General features: G+C 38.5%; 2 protein-coding genes across 3 annotated transcripts; both read right to left on the bottom strand.

The window, feature by feature from the left end:
* Nucleotides 1–2101: 2101 nt before the first annotated feature.
* On the bottom strand, nt 2102–6427 carry LOC100703829 (caspase-6). 2 transcript variants are annotated; one of them, XM_003452221.5, is made up of 8 exons: nt 6300–6427; nt 6083–6125; nt 5287–5320; nt 5048–5191; nt 4361–4437; nt 4011–4186; nt 3428–3575; nt 2102–2987 (listed from the first exon to the last, which is right to left on the bottom strand). In XM_003452221.5, the coding sequence occupies exons 2-8, from the start codon at nt 6087–6089 to the stop codon at nt 2755–2757; spliced, it is 819 nt and encodes a 272-aa protein (XP_003452269.1). In that variant the 5' UTR covers nt 6090–6125; nt 6300–6427; the 3' UTR covers nt 2102–2754. The 2 variants fall into 2 exon arrangements, with proteins under 2 accessions (XP_003452269.1, XP_019215520.1); XM_019359975.1 differs by having other exon boundaries at nt 6206–6353.
* Nucleotides 6428–9112: 2685 nt separating this feature from the next.
* On the bottom strand, nt 9113–14839 carry pla2g12a (phospholipase A2, group XIIA). The gene is made up of 4 exons (XM_003452220.5): nt 14450–14839; nt 12835–12911; nt 11973–12138; nt 9113–10072 (listed from the first exon to the last, which is right to left on the bottom strand). The coding sequence occupies exons 1-4, from the start codon at nt 14667–14669 to the stop codon at nt 9954–9956; spliced, it is 582 nt and encodes a 193-aa protein (XP_003452268.1). The 5' UTR covers nt 14670–14839; the 3' UTR covers nt 9113–9953.
* Nucleotides 14840–15089: the final 250 nt, after the last annotated feature.

The raw sequence follows: 15089 nt of genomic DNA, 5'->3' as shown, positions 1-15089 counted from the left end.
GCATTGCCTTCCGTCAAGGATCTGAGTTGTCAGAAATCTCCACCCACGGTCATTCATTCATGTATGCAGATGATGAAAGGTTGCAATGAAATCACTTTACCACAGAAGTCCGTGTTTGGTGATAATTTTGCTACAGAGATGTTTGTGAAAGTATAAGTTTATACTGAGCAAAATCAGTTAAGCAGTTTAGTAGCTCAGTGCTTAAGATTTCCTGCTACGGAAATCTTTTCTATTTATTTTCTTCCTATGTTTGATCAACATAGGCTACTGACTGTGAACTACAATAATGGAGAACTGTTCACAGTTTCAGCTGCTCGAGAGAAGAATGGTGATTGCAGTCCAAAGTTATGTAGATCAACCAGCTGACATACAGAAAGCACAAGATATCGTTGATAACAAATATAGCTGAACGTTAGACCAGCCTTTGTGTGTCCTATAAGGAGCTTTCAAGAAATTATTAGGAGTGTAAACCAGACAAGGAGGTGGGTGATGTAGGCTATTTATTTATTTATGATGCTGAGGGGAGGGTACTAATGTAGATAAGAAAACGTTTTTTTGCTACAGTTAAAGATCACATTTTATCAGTGCATCAGCAACCTTAGACCTGAATAACTAGATCAGGTTGAAAACAACCATTAAAGTCTAGTGACACAGATTAAATTTGACATGAATCGCATAAGAATGATTATGTTGATTGAATAAACTGCTCTCTCAGTGCCTGCGATCATCCTCTACCAGCAAAGCCTAACTGTTCTTCATCATGAGAGAAATCAAACTTCTGCTTATTGATCAGAAAAAATGATGGTTTTAAATATTAGTTTGATCAAGTTTATTTTGTTATGCATGTTCATGTCATGGATTGTAAACATCTCAGAGAGGAGACGTGCTTGCATCCCAGCAGGGATCACCTAGACAATCTGTAACACTGTGGGTGGACCAATGTAAATATTAATAGCATCAATACCAACACTGGTACTGGTATGAGATTGATACTAGCACAAAAAGACTGTTACTTTGATTCTCTCCTCTAGGTTCATTTTATTGCTCCCGTTCATTTGAACACAGGTCTGTCCAAACACCCCACCTCTCATGCAGGCACGCTTTGCTCCGCCCCCTCCTCCATGCTCTGCTGTGTTTAGTTGACTGGCAGTTGTGTGACAGTACACAACCCATCTATGGAAAGCAGAATATTTACATCACTCAGTGATAGGTAAATGACATTTCATTGATATTCTGTCTCCCCATTGAACTGAAACTGCCATTAAAATAAGAGACTGTTCATTTCTTTCTAAGCAAAGAAGCCTACAAGCAAACTTTAAAAAAAAAAAAGTGGAACATGATCCTGCATAGCATCAGTGTGACTTTTTCATTACTTCCTGTTAAAGGAAAAAAATGTGAGTCAGGTATGCAAAACCTGAGGTTGTTTTTTTCTTCTTTTCCATTGTGTAACTGTCAGTAAACATAACATTTTGCTGTAATCATAGAGTTCTGTTTCACAGCCTCCCCTGAAAAACTAACCTTTGGAAAAGTCAAGAGGACACTTACCTTTTTACTATCGATCATGAATTCTTACTCAGTGTTTAAATCACAATAAAGACATGAAAAGTGTCTTTGTGGATGATTCAAGTTGTATAGATTTGTGACTTTGCTAAAGATTAAATCACAAGTCAGATTGGCCTGTTATTAAAATCTAAATCTAATGACAGACAGAACGTGCCTGTTGACTTCTTACTCAGTGCAAACACTGGGAAAAGAAGGAAGTAAAACACATAACATACTGGCTACTGGCATTTATCTCATACTGAGTATGACAAGCACAGACTGTTTCCCAAGTCACCTCGGTGGTTTCGACGTGGGAGACACTCATATTTTGAACTGACACTTTGGTGGCATTTTGCTTTATTTTGTAGTAATGTCTCCTTCCTGTTTTGTTGTTTGTATTTGATGTGGAGCACTTGTGATTTTATCTTGCAAGGTGCTGTAAAGTAATAAAACTTCTTTACTGTAAATCAGTTTCGTTTTGATTTAACCTGCTTCTAAACCATTTCAGGACAAATAAGAGAATACACACACACACACACACTTAATGCAACAAAACTAATAAAGTTAGAAATTTTATTGAGGGCAAAGCAGTAAGTAAAATCCATAAAATCATTAAAGTAATGCAAAAAAATACACTGTCAGTGTGTAAATGCAAATACACATTGATGAATGTACCAAAAACCATTGACAGAACAGAAATTCCCCTTTTTTAAGTAGTAAGCTTGAGGAAACACTATGATTATGTAATGTTTAGACAGTTTGTTAATGTTACCGGATCCCTGAGGCTAACGGCGAGATATGTAACAATGAAACTAATGTGTACATTAGTTTCATCGTTACATTATCTTGTTTCCTGATTGCTAAGCTGTCTCGTCACCTGCCTCTCGCCTGAAAAATAACTGTCTCAAAGACAAAGTCGAAACTGACTCAACAGCCAAGACTCCCTGACTTTTTGGTGGAAGGTTCCACTGTAAACTGTTCTGAACGTGATATAAAATAAGGCAAAATGAATGCATTTCTGTGCATGAAAGCATCATTCTGTTGCTTCTAGAGTCATTTCAGTACAGTAGTTTTACAAAGACTGTGGTTCATAATCAGCATGCAATTTTAAAGCAATTCAAGCACTAAAGCTTAAAAGGAATAGGGACACAGAACAAAATAGTTGAAAAACAAATATAAACCAGATCATTTTGAGACTGAGGTGTGTCATAGTTACTTTTTTGGTCGGAAGTAAAGTTTCTTGGTGAGCATTGAAGCAAAACAAGGCATTTGCTTCTTCCCGATAAATTTTGGGGAACATGTTGGAATATTCCTCAGTGACACTTTTCTGTTGACCCGCGTGAGTAACTCTGTGAACTCAAGGCTATCACCATACTTTTGAAGCAGCTGACAGAGATCCTGGATATACCACGAACCGTTGTCCTTCTCCCGGAAGGAGTAGTAGCCTAACGAATAATGACAACAGCAAAATGGCAAAAATGAACATGGATGTTGAGGTAAAAGTAAAGAGGACAGATTTTCTGAGGTCTATGAAATATTAAAATTTTATACCAAGATTTATTAAAGCTGACTCTTATGGTTTCACTTAAGAAATAAAATGCTATTGAGGCATTTGTTCAGCTCTTGCTCACTAATAAATGAGCTTACAAGCACATATAAACAAACAGTGTATAGCAAGAGTTGGATAGTTTGTGACACTGTAGTGACGGTGACACACTCAGAGCATTACCAAAGCAGGGAAAGATTTGTCAGAAGTCTAGCCTTTAAAATAATACTAACATCACATTTCTACCTAATGGAAAAAAACACTCTGCTTTGTGTCTTTGATATTTCCTCTCAGTCAAAATAAAAATAAAAAGGTTCAGTCAAATGCCAGAAGACTCACCCTGAGCCACAGAATAGCACATGATGAAATCAGCCCCAGCAGGGAGGGTCTGTATGGTGCTGGCATCCATGAACACCTTTTCTTCAGACTCCATCGTAGAAGCAGGGGTCACTGTAACTGACACATCAAACTCTTTTCCACGACATGCCTGGAGATGGGAGATGAACATTGGTTTCCAGTTGAATTAAATTAAATTAACTGGTTGTTGGACTTTCTGACAAACAGAAGACAGACTGACAGACTTCACTTCCTCCTACACCTCCTTCCCCATCATCCTCAACACTGGCTCTCCTCAGGGGTGTGTTTTAAGCCCCCTGCTGTACTCTCTACTCTCTTATAACTGCTCAGCCACATTGTCAAGTTTGGCGATGTCAGCAGTGGTGGAACTCATTTCTCATTCACATATGAGACAGTTTTGTTTACCCAACTCTCATCACAAAGAAGGCAACACAGCAAAACATCCAGACTGAGACTGACACTCATGACTACGTTATGAGTTGGAATGATTCAACCTGCTGAATCTTTAAAAAATGGCTACATCAGGTTAATCTGATGGACTCGTATGGGTTTTTGTTTTTTGTACCTGTATTATGAAGATCTTTGGTTTTCCGACAAGGTTCTGGCACTTGTCCCCTTTGAACATGGACGTGATCTCCTGGATACTGATTTTTCCATCGTGGCAATAAACGTGGTTATCTTCTCCATGACTCAGGAAGGCGAGCAAAAAGCAATCAGCATCTGAGTGATCTTCCTCCGCAGCTTGTGGGACAACAAGTACTTGTTAAACTTGCAGCGAAAGTTGGATTTGACACAGATATCTTTGCAGCATAGCAAAGAATGAATTATGTAAGAAATCAGATTACGGTGATGATTTTTATGTCCATCTTGGATGCATGCTAGTCATTAGAGAGTTACAAATGATTATGTGGGTACCTTTGCCGATTTTTTCTAGGACCTCCTCCACCTTGAGGTTATTGTGACATTTCACTTCAAAGTTTAGATCCTTCAGTCTGAACAGAAAGTGAAAATGAGTTGATTAGTTTAGCAGACCAATGATCAAAAATATCTTTATTATTCTTTATTGGCAATATAAATTCCTTAGACAAGGATCTGCTCGGATCAGGATTGATTGGACCTTTTTCAGAGTCCTATAAGTTATATTGCAACAGCATTTCTGCTGGTACAGACACTCCACGGCATCATCTATTACCACCACAGCAGAGACGGTCATAGGATTCTTTCTAAAATCCACAACCCTATCTTCAGTTGTTGATACAGTGAGAACAACTAGGACCACTGTGAAATCAACCTCTATAGGGCCACGATCACACTCTGTAGTGGGGATTGTGATCAGGGTCATCACTATTAAGAAGAAAAACAATCACCAAGTTCTCTGTGAACTTAAAAATAAAAATATAGCACATGACATATTGTCTTTGGCACTCGCTGGGGCACAGAGGTGAAAGATTGCAGCCCTGGGGCGATACTAGTAAAGAAAAATATTCAGTTTTACCACAGAAATGATCAACAACTCTAAACACGTGCTGGCATGCTCTTGAGCATGAAGCTGTGCCAAAAACAGGTTTCCTCGTTCTTCAGCAGATAGCTACGAAGTTGTACCTTTTCTCCAAGTTGTCACGATCAACATTGGTTCCAGGCCTCTCTTTCAGGTCCAGGCGCCAGAAGAAGTCTTCCTGGTTAAAAATGAGTGCAAGACCTCTTCGTTTGTTGTTCATCTGGTACTCCTCTGCACCATCCGAGGAGCTGTTTTTAGAGTAAACAATTTGCAGTAAATGCAGGCAACATTCTAAATGTTTGGTACCAGAATAAAGTAAGATTTTCCAGCTAATAGTGTTTACCTTCCAATGGTGGCATCATTCTCTCTTTGGTTCTCTGTGCACATTATCAAAAAGCACATTCGTAAATAACCAGTGCAAAAATTACAAAATAATAATGCAGTGTAATAATGCAAATCTTGCTTTACAGCTTATTTAAATACTGCAATATTCTTTTTTGTTAAACCATAGAGCTATAAGTCCTGCTAGTGCTGGGGTCAAGCAGCCATTTTTCCATACACTCAGACTCCTGATAGTTGTCAACAGCTGGGTTACGGGCGGAGAAAGATGGAGAAAGACTGTTGAAAGACCAGAAGCCATGTGGAACAGCTCTATTCTCCACACACATTCTGCAAATAAGGCAGAATGAGTGTGTCTGGCGTAGAGGCAGAAATGTATTATACTATAGTTATTTAAACACTGCCTAAATAAGGTGTCTTGACATGAATGCTGCTGTCTCTCTATAAACTGTATATCTTCTGCGACACAGCAAAATCCAGCCTCAATAACCTTCATGCAGCTATGATTTCTTGTTTATTTTCATTGAGCTGCACCTAAAAAAAATCCAGCACAGGTAATTTGGAGGAAAACTGTTGGATATCCATTCACGCATATGACGCACTTTTATAGATTTATGCAGGTCAGTTTGAATGATATTTACTATAATTATCATCTGCATGACAGTCAAATCAAAAGGAAAGTTAAGTGGATGATTAATGTCACCCTGTTGGCTTTGTTTTACAGTTTGTTTCGCTTTTTGTTTGCATGAATATTCTCTCTTCTATATTTCAAAAGAAGCTTGTAGCATTGAAATGCTCACCTGTCATATTGATACTTTGTGGTCGTCTGTGTAGGAACACTTCCTGGGAAGGTCATAAAGAAACAAAAGTTTTCACTTTGTAAATGATACAACATGAGGCACCTGAATCAAAAAGTGACTGACCTGATCAAATGTAAGACTTGTAGCAAAGGTGTGACAGCGTCTTTATAGGTCACGCGTCTATTCTCAATTTAAAACAAAAATCTTAGTCTGTTACCTGTACAATAGTCTTCTGCCCTGTTAGACCTTTCTTCCGACTGACACAACGAGAAAAACATATTTGCCAAATTAAATAATGAATGAGGAACCACGCTGTAGCCCCGCCCACCGGAATCTCATTGGATTGCAACACTCTGTTCTGTGCTCCTACAGGGCAGGGCAGGTCTCTGCTGCCAGCAGATACCGACACAGAGGCTGCAACTCAAGGTGTGTCAACTGCCTGCTCAGAGCCACAGTCAGTGTGACCTTTGAACAGCCTATAATGACAGACTTCAGTTGACATTATAAAGTTTGGTACATACGGCCTGCTCTGACAGCCAGACTTGCCTTATATCAATATCATGGCACGCACTGCAGTATATACATATTGTACGCAGTTTCTTTTACATTGTATTTCTTCAATCTTTGCTTTTGCTGTTTGGCCTAAAGAGGTTGGGTCATTACCGCCTTGCCTCACCCTGTCACGTGATCACTTGACACAACATGCGTTCCTTTCCTTTCCTTCCTTTGTTGTTCTTGTTGGTTAAAAGGAGCAGTTTGCAGCAGGTGTTCGTTTAAGCTGTAGTGCTACCGAGTGACCACAAGGAAGCGCTGTTTTCTTACCTAACTTTAAATATCGATATAAAAAGTGGAAAGTCAAACAGGAACGCTTTGTCAGTGTGTGTCAGGCTAATACTATGTGAGATGGTTTAATGTGATGAGGTGAAAACTTGACAATCTTATCAGGAACCAATATGACGACAATATTCTCAGGAGTTTCTAGGAAGTCTCCCCTTCTTCACTCCCCCTAATGTAGTTTTTAATAAAATTATAAAGATGTGTTTCCAAATGTGCCCAAAGGAAAACGTTTTTTGCTGGAATAACTGAAAAAGTAAAATCCTCTTAATCAAGATATATATGATTTTAGGTTACAGTGTTTAACGTTTTTAGTTAATGAAAAATTGATTAAACTGAAAAATTTAAAATTGAATTTTTGTAATCAACTATTCTGCTTAAATAAAATTTCACTACTGCGAGCAAGTTTTTTTTTGTACCTTTATTTAAACTGTTTATTTCCCATGTATAAAACTCATGCTACATCTAATTGATTTTTTCTTGTTATGTTTTAGTTAGACCAGAAAACCAGACTAAATATATTTGAGCAGCCAGTCTGGCATTTACCATCATAAAGCATTTACCATCACCATAAAGAAGATCCCTTTATGAAAGCTGGAAAGAAACCCTACCCAAAATCAAAACTGAGGATCTAAGTCTTCTCTCTGTGGCCTACGACTGACACTTACACATCAATCTGAACAAACGGCTGAGGTTTACACAAGATCATCATCTACTCTGAAGAGACAAAACAGCTGACCATGCCAGAACTTACAGTGCCCTGGGAAGAGGATATGGAAGAAGCAATTGAGCCAAAACATGCAATGTACCAAGAGCCCATTGAGAAGAGACTGAAAGGGCCCTCTGTCAGCTCAGCTCAAAAAGGCTGGCTATTTTGTATCAGGTTTTTTTATTACAGGAGAGGCAAAGAAGATGGCCATAAAAACCATGAGTGAAGCTGGGTTTTGATTAAAAGGGCTGACCTGTGGGTGGTTTGTGCTGGGGCACAAGTCAGGGCTTGATCAACCTCAGCTGGGTCACCTGGGTAGGATGTCTGATGCAGAATGTCCCGAACCACCCCATGAACCCAAGAACACCATGAAGGTGAATCTCTAGAGAGAGAGCATCTAGAAAATGTATCCTATACACAAACAAACCACATTTAACGAAGACAGATTTGAGAAATTGAATAAAACAAGAACATGGAAAATATGTATTTTTTGTGTTAATATTTTCTATTATTCTATTATGACATAAATGTCCTCCATGGTTTTGGTCCAGGAGTGTGGTTTGACATCCTGCATGCTTATATGAAATAAAATAATAAAATGCACTCTCATCACTCACAGGCTTGACAACCTCCAAGTCTGATGACTGAATTTTTTAGTCAATTATTTAGGTATGGTGCAAATTAAAGCTCATTTGGGTTGATCTTTGCCATAAAACCTTCTTCAGGAATAGTTCTCCAGGCTTCTTGAAGGACATTTAAAGCTCTTCTTTGAATCTTGGTTACCATTTGTTCTAATCTATGTCAAGATGATCCCACACTGCTTCAACAATGTTGAGGTCCGGGCTCTGGGGAGGCCAATCCATGATTGATAGTCTTCCACTGTGTGTTTTTCTATGCAGGTATGCTTTTATTGAACTGGGACTTCTGGGACTCTTTTTGGGATCATTGTCATGCTGAGAAATATAGCTATTGCCAATAAGACACTTTCCAGTATTACATGGTAGATCAAAACATAATGGTACTTTTCTGCATTCATAATTCATTTTATCAAGACTCCCAACACCACTGACTGAAATGCAGCCCAAAACCATGACAGAGCCTCACTATGTCTTATAGATGAATGTAGACGCTTGCTTTTGTATCGCTCTCCTGACCTCATCCAGACATACTGATGACCAAAATGAACCAAAGATTTTACATTTGAATTCATGACATCTAAGACCTGTTATATCAGATTTTTAGTCCAGTTCTCATGTAATTTGTCAAACCCCAGCCTTTTCTCTGTTTCCCTTCATTAAGTATGGCTTCTTGACAGCCACCCTTCCACTGACACCATTTCTGATGAGGCTTTTGCAAAGAGTAGACGGATCAGCTCCTGTGTCAATTCACTGGCCTTATCCAACATATATATAGATATGATTAAAACATGTCACCTTAGACACTTAAAGACTAATTTACTTAAAAATTGATGGATGACAACGTAACAGTTAAAGCACAACTATTTTTATTGCAAATTTAAAAGATGTTTCTACAAGACACATCCGCACCAGTCAGCACTTCAGATACAGTAGAGATAAACATTTTCAACTTAATCACAAGTTCTTGTTATTGTCACAGAATAGGGAAATGTCCTGTGCTGTTTTCTTTTACAGTTCACTATTTGCTAATGACATCTTGAAAATTTAGCGATTTCAGGAAGTCTAGACGAAGCTCTAGCAGGTTACTCAGTTTGTGATGAACTGAAAAGAAATCGGCCCAGCTCCATCTATTATAATTAAATAAAGTAACCAATAATGGTTTGTTACTGGAAGCAATATTTATATATACTAAATATATTTCTGATAAAAAAAAACTTATGTCAACAAATGACATGTTTTAGGCAGCGGAAGCTGAACCGTACATTAATTTTAACAACAAACCAGGACAAAAGAAAACCCATTATCCTTTTACAGCTGAGGGGTAAAAACAGTTTTTCCCTGTTGAATTAAAATAGATTAATCAGAAGTGTTCACACTGAACATGGTCACAGTCTTTTTTTTAATGTAAACTTCTGAGGAAGTTATGCAGACTTCACAGAAATATAAAATAAACTGCTGGTTTAAAGGCAAACCACAGAAACCCTGAACAATATATATAAATAATCAATGACATAGGAAAGATATTAATTGTCCACTCTCCATCTAAAAAAGGAGGCAACAGACACAGATTAGTGCAAACCCAGTAGCTCTATCCCTGAGAACATCTACGAAAGACAGAAAGTTTATTGCTAGCATCCTTCTGTTAGTGCTGACTTTCTGAAAGCCTGACAGTTTCGTGGCTGTGGTGGCGTCACAGCTCATTCTTTACTTCATACTGGCACACACACGACGCTCGCTGACTGTCCAGGTACGGCTTACATCCCAAGTGCATAACAGCATCGAAAAGCAAAGTCACTGCTGACTCACATGCTGTAAAGAAAAAAGACAACACAAGAAATAATATGAACAGAAAAATCAGCTCACATCAATTCAAGCTTATTTATATTGCACCAAAGCGTAACAGTTGCCTCAAAGTGCTTTAAACTGTGAGGTAAAGACTGTACAGCAAACACTTTATGATGGTGGGGAGTAAAAAAACTCCCTTTTAACAGAAAGAAATAGTGAGTTGCAGCCATCTGCAATGACTGGTTGTTTGTGAGAGGAGAGTGGAAAGAAAAGAGGAAGAAACAGGAAGAGAGAAGGCAAAAATGTAATGACATGCTGCGGTGGCATATAAACCTGTGGGGTTAAAAGGAGGTGAGTAGAGAAGAAGTGCTCACAGTGTATCACATTACGTCCTGCAGCAGCCTGACCGATTTAGCAGCAAGGGATCCTGACAGGATGGTTCAGGGTCACCTGACCCAGCATTTACTATAGACTTTATCAAAAAGAAAATCTTTCAATCTAATCTCAAAACTAGAGAAAGTGTCTGAGTTCCAAATTCAAACTGGGAGCTGTGCCTCTCATTCAACTTGTAGAAACTCTAGGAAAAAAGTAAGCCTGCAGTCTGAGAGTGAAGTGCTTTGTTAGGATAATATGATTTATGAATTTAGGGCCAAATATAATAACCTCAGTTTTGTCTTAATTTATAAGAAAAACACTACAGGACATCCTGTAGTTTAACTAATTGAATTTTATCCTCTGGCTTCATTTATAAATAAAGGTGAGTGTCGTCTGCATAGCACTGAAACTGTTTCCTAATAACGCTGCCTAAGGGAAGCGCGCATAATGTAAACAGAATCAGTCCCAATACAGAACCTTGTAGAACTCCATGAATAACTTTTGTATTCACAGACACAGCAGCGTAGGCATCCAAACTGCTGAGAATATCCAGGATTATAGAACTGATCGCTGACTAAAGTCTTTCCCCTAGTCCTAAATATAGACAAACACAGTCTGACAAAATTAAAAACATACAGGCTGTCTTATTAGATGTCTTTAGTGACCACATTGTAGTTGCTAATGAGATTTGCACACCAGCAAAAACGATTTTTAGATCACTCCTCTTACAAAACTCTTAATTTCTTCAGTTTATCAATAATAGAAGGATGACTGAACAGTGCCTTTTGCACCATTAACAACAGCCGGGTCTCAGAGGTTTTTCTCCATTTACACCTTTCCGCTACAGTTATAGTATGCATATTGCTAAAACTTTATTTATACTAAAATGACTGCTCCAAGTCATTCGGAATATTCATTATTCCTGCGCAGTATTATAGCATGTGTTTTATTACTTCCTGGAATAAAATGGTGAAAAAGCAGGAAAAAGGCATGAAAGGAACTCAGGATTGTAAAAGCTGAGTTACTAATACCATGCCTCTGTTTAAATAAAGTGTAACGGTATGACAGTGAGTCAGCTTGCACTTGTGTGCCTAAAGTGCAAAGCAGCTAAATGGAATTAATCTCTTTACTGCGATGCAGCTAATTGGCTAATCTAAACGGATGGAAGCAATGCACTTCCCCCTGTTTAAGATGTGTTTGATCACTTGTATAACAGGCTGTGGGCGACTCTCAGCTTCTCTAAAGTAACCTCACTATTTCACTAACATAGCAATCTTACAATCTTACAAGGCTATAAGAAATTATAACACAGGCAAGTGATTTAGAGAGCAAATATGTATGTTGTAGTTGTAACAGATTTGTATTGTATGACGTGCAAAACTACTGTATAATATGCTTTGATATGTTTGTTTTTTTACTTGAGTCTTGAGGTTCTATTCATTTCTATAAACACCTCCAAACTTAGCACCTAAGCAAACTTAGTCTAAAAAGTCTGTTTGCCTTTTTGCACAACCTCTTAAACTTACTTCCTAAACCACTGCTCTCTTACCTTGGACACTTTGGGCCAATCCCAGAGTCCTCTGCACATTCCTGCAGATTTTCTCCAGACAGACCTGGAACTCCTCATCACAGTCGTGTTTCTCCCGGCCACAGGTGTCATAGCAGCGGTCATGTTGGTTACAACATTTGGTCATGGACGGGATGCCAACATCAAACTGGATGAACACATATCAGTTACTCAGCAGCTGTTGGTTATACACACGTTTTGGACTTGACTAGAGAAGGACACTACCAGAATGATATGCACGCTTGCAAGTTATAGTACTGCAGTTCTGTGCTTAGTTGCTGAAGTTAATTCAATTAACTTTATTAATTAATTAAGTTGTTTCTATAGCCTTCATCATCTACAGACTGCTCCAGCAATATTCTGGTCTGACCTGCTGTGGTCAGAAAGTTTTGGATTTCTGGTCAACTCTCTGTCCAGGAACTTTTACTTAGAATATTTTCAAAGACTTCCTTGGATTTCAGTGTGTATTATGATATCTTTTACACACTGGTGTGTGTGTCATATAGATTAAATTTGAAACACGTGGACTTTTTCTATCTCAAGGATTATTACATAGCATTTATTAAGTGCAAATTATGGGAACAAAATGCCAATTTTCGTCATTTAAGAATAAATGTACAGAACTTTAAAGTGTGCAAAAAGTGAAGTGAGTACTTTCTGAAGCAAATGTATCTGGAGCTAACACTGCCAATAGTATTGACCTAGGCAGTTTGGCTACATTTTACCCAAACTGCAGCTTGTACTATGGACTTGTGTGTGTATACTCAATGTATTTAAATAAGACAAAATCAAATGATATACAAAATGATCCATTTCAGCATGCTGGCAACATGCTTTGAACTACCTGAATTCCAAACAGGGGGGAACCACATCCGTTGGGTGGTGGATTTTTGTACCCGGGACGAGGCACTGGCTTGTACCCTTTGAGACAGGAGCAAAGTTGATTAGATTTCTTACTCTTCAACTATCTGTTATCTTGCAGTCAGGTCAGAGATTACATGTTTACAGATAATTATAAAGGCTAGCGGTGCCACAGATAGTACTGTCTTGAAACACCCCTCATTTCTTTATATTTTAATTTCAATAACCCAGACTTTCTTGTCATTTTTAAAGTGGTCTCAAGCAATAGTTCTCCAGGCTTTCTGCTTTTTCATTCATCTGGGGTCCAGGCCTTGGACCTGGCCATTTTCACCATTTACGCAAAAAAGGGTCTTAACTCAAAGAAAGAGCAAAAAAAACTTGACGACTTAGCTAAGAACCAATAAATGAAACTGTATTTTTAGTCTCTTTGTTGCAAAAATACAACAGGCTACTGTTCCCATTACTTTAACTGAATCTGTGAAAATGCCAAATATAACAGGTTGACAGGCACATGATTGTATTTTTACATCCATAAGTTGAATCCCAAAGAGGTCCCATCCCAATCCCAATCCCAAAGAGCTGAAAACCAGTATGGTGTTCAGGGAATCCTTAAAAAAAAAAACTGGGGATACTCAACAAGCGCAGGACAGAAGAATTAATGGCAGGCAGATGTACAGTATCTGAAAAGTTTTTGCTGTTTTTAAAGCAACTAAGCAGACTAACACAGGAGCTGAGAGAGGCATCTTGCATCAGCTGATCATCTATTGTTTGCTGAAGCCTCATCAGAAATTGTCTCAGCTGAATAATGCCTGTCAATAAGCCATTCTTAATTATGGGAAACAGGGAGAAAAATCTGTATAGTACACAAGACCTGCACTGAAAATCAGTGGTAACAGGTCTCGTGGAGTGGAAAATCCAAGTTTAAATGATGTGGGTGTCAATACATACAGAGGTGGTCAGGAAAGAGATACAACAGGGAGTGTCTACAACCATCTGTACAACAAAGTGGAAGCTCTTTGAGGATGTGGTGTTGGGTATCTTTTCAAAAGTGATGGAAATATGCAGGAAAGTGCCATCACATTTTTGTTCCACCATGCATTATAATCTGAAAAGGATCTGATTGGCAATGCAGTGCCAATTTAGCAAAAGCATACCTGGCTAGAAAAACACAGTGTATGAGAAACAGTCATGGATTGGCCTCCCCAGATCCCGGACGTCAACATTATTGAAGCAGTGTGGGATCATCTTCACAGAGAATAGAAGGAAAGGCCAACATCCACAAAAGAGCTTTGAATGTTTTTCATTCATTTTGGCATTCATTTCTCATTCTTTTCATAAGAAAGTATGAAGAGATGAGGGTTGTTTGAGACTTCTACACAGGACTGAAGACGGTCGCGCCAACTATTAAATTAACGCAAACCCTTTTCAAGCTGATCTAAGAGAAAGTTGTGGCACAAATAATTAATTTACAAGCCTGACTAATAACAGGGACATTCCTAAATTACACACTCTGGATGTCATGGGTAAATAATTACTTTAATAAACCCATTCTTAACTTGGAGAAAGAGCTTGAAAGCTGGAGTAAAGACCTAGCTTACCATCACTACATCTGTAATGACATAGTCCGTCATCGCCACCAAACAAGTCCAGTGCTGCATTCAAGTACGTGTCAATCTTGTGGATCCCGTTGCGAATGGTTTTTAGAGTCATCCTCCAGTCTGGAGTTTCTGGCTCGTGGTTGCTAGCAGACACTTGTGAAAAATATCGGCAACAGCAGAAACCCAACAGAAAGACACAGATGTAGCTGGGGTACTTCATGGTCTACTTATCGTCAGGGCCAAAAAACAGCGTTTTCTTGCACATTGGTTTTGATTTATTCCTAAACACGTTGTCTTGATAGCATTTTAACTGTCACACTAGCTTGTTTTCATGCCGAAAACACATAGGTGGCATGAGCTATGATGTCGTTTCCGGGTTTGGTGTCACGTGACCGTTGGTAAACAAATTAGGGTGACGTTACAATAAAGAAAAAGTGCGCTGTGTCTGTATCGCATCTCTACTTCAGCCCAGGACCAACGTTCGAATTTATGTCATTTAAATGTTACAAAAATGTTAAAATAATTATTTTTAACGATGTTTCGTAACTTACCTTCGCCTTACATCTCCAAGACTGGAGTACCAACTACTGGTAGAAACTTGTCATTTATCTTTAGAAGACCTGGTGTTATTATCTGCTAT

The sequence above is a fragment of the Oreochromis niloticus genome, linkage group LG6 (assembly GCF_001858045.2).
Source record: "Oreochromis niloticus isolate F11D_XX linkage group LG6, O_niloticus_UMD_NMBU, whole genome shotgun sequence".
Classification (NCBI taxonomy): Eukaryota; Metazoa; Chordata; class Actinopteri; order Cichliformes; family Cichlidae; genus Oreochromis; species Oreochromis niloticus.
This window is presented reverse-complemented; position numbering and strand designations above follow the sequence as displayed.

What these genes read in the sequence shown, in the direction of transcription:
- LOC100703829 (XM_003452221.5), bottom strand. An exon ending in CCTAGAAAAAATCGGCAAAG is followed by an intron (nt 4,187 to 4,360) that starts GTACCCACATAA and finishes TTGTCCCACAAG; the next exon opens with CTGCGGAGGAAGATCACTCA. An exon ending in GTGCTATTCTGTGGCTCAGG is followed by an intron (nt 2,988 to 3,427) that starts GTGAGTCTTCTG and finishes ATTATTCGTTAG; the next exon opens with GCTACTACTCCTTCCGGGAG.
- pla2g12a (XM_003452220.5), bottom strand. Translation starts at nt 14,669, where the DNA reads ATGAAGTACCCCAGCTACATCTGTGTCTTTCTGTTGGGTTTCTGCTGT. An exon ending in CCCCCCTGTTTGGAATTCAG is followed by an intron (nt 12,139 to 12,834) that starts GTAGTTCAAAGC and finishes GTGTTCATCCAG; the next exon opens with TTTGATGTTGGCATCCCGTC. An exon ending in ATTGGCCCAAAGTGTCCAAG is followed by an intron (nt 10,073 to 11,972) that starts GTAAGAGAGCAG and finishes TTTTCTTTACAG; the next exon opens with CATGTGAGTCAGCAGTGACT.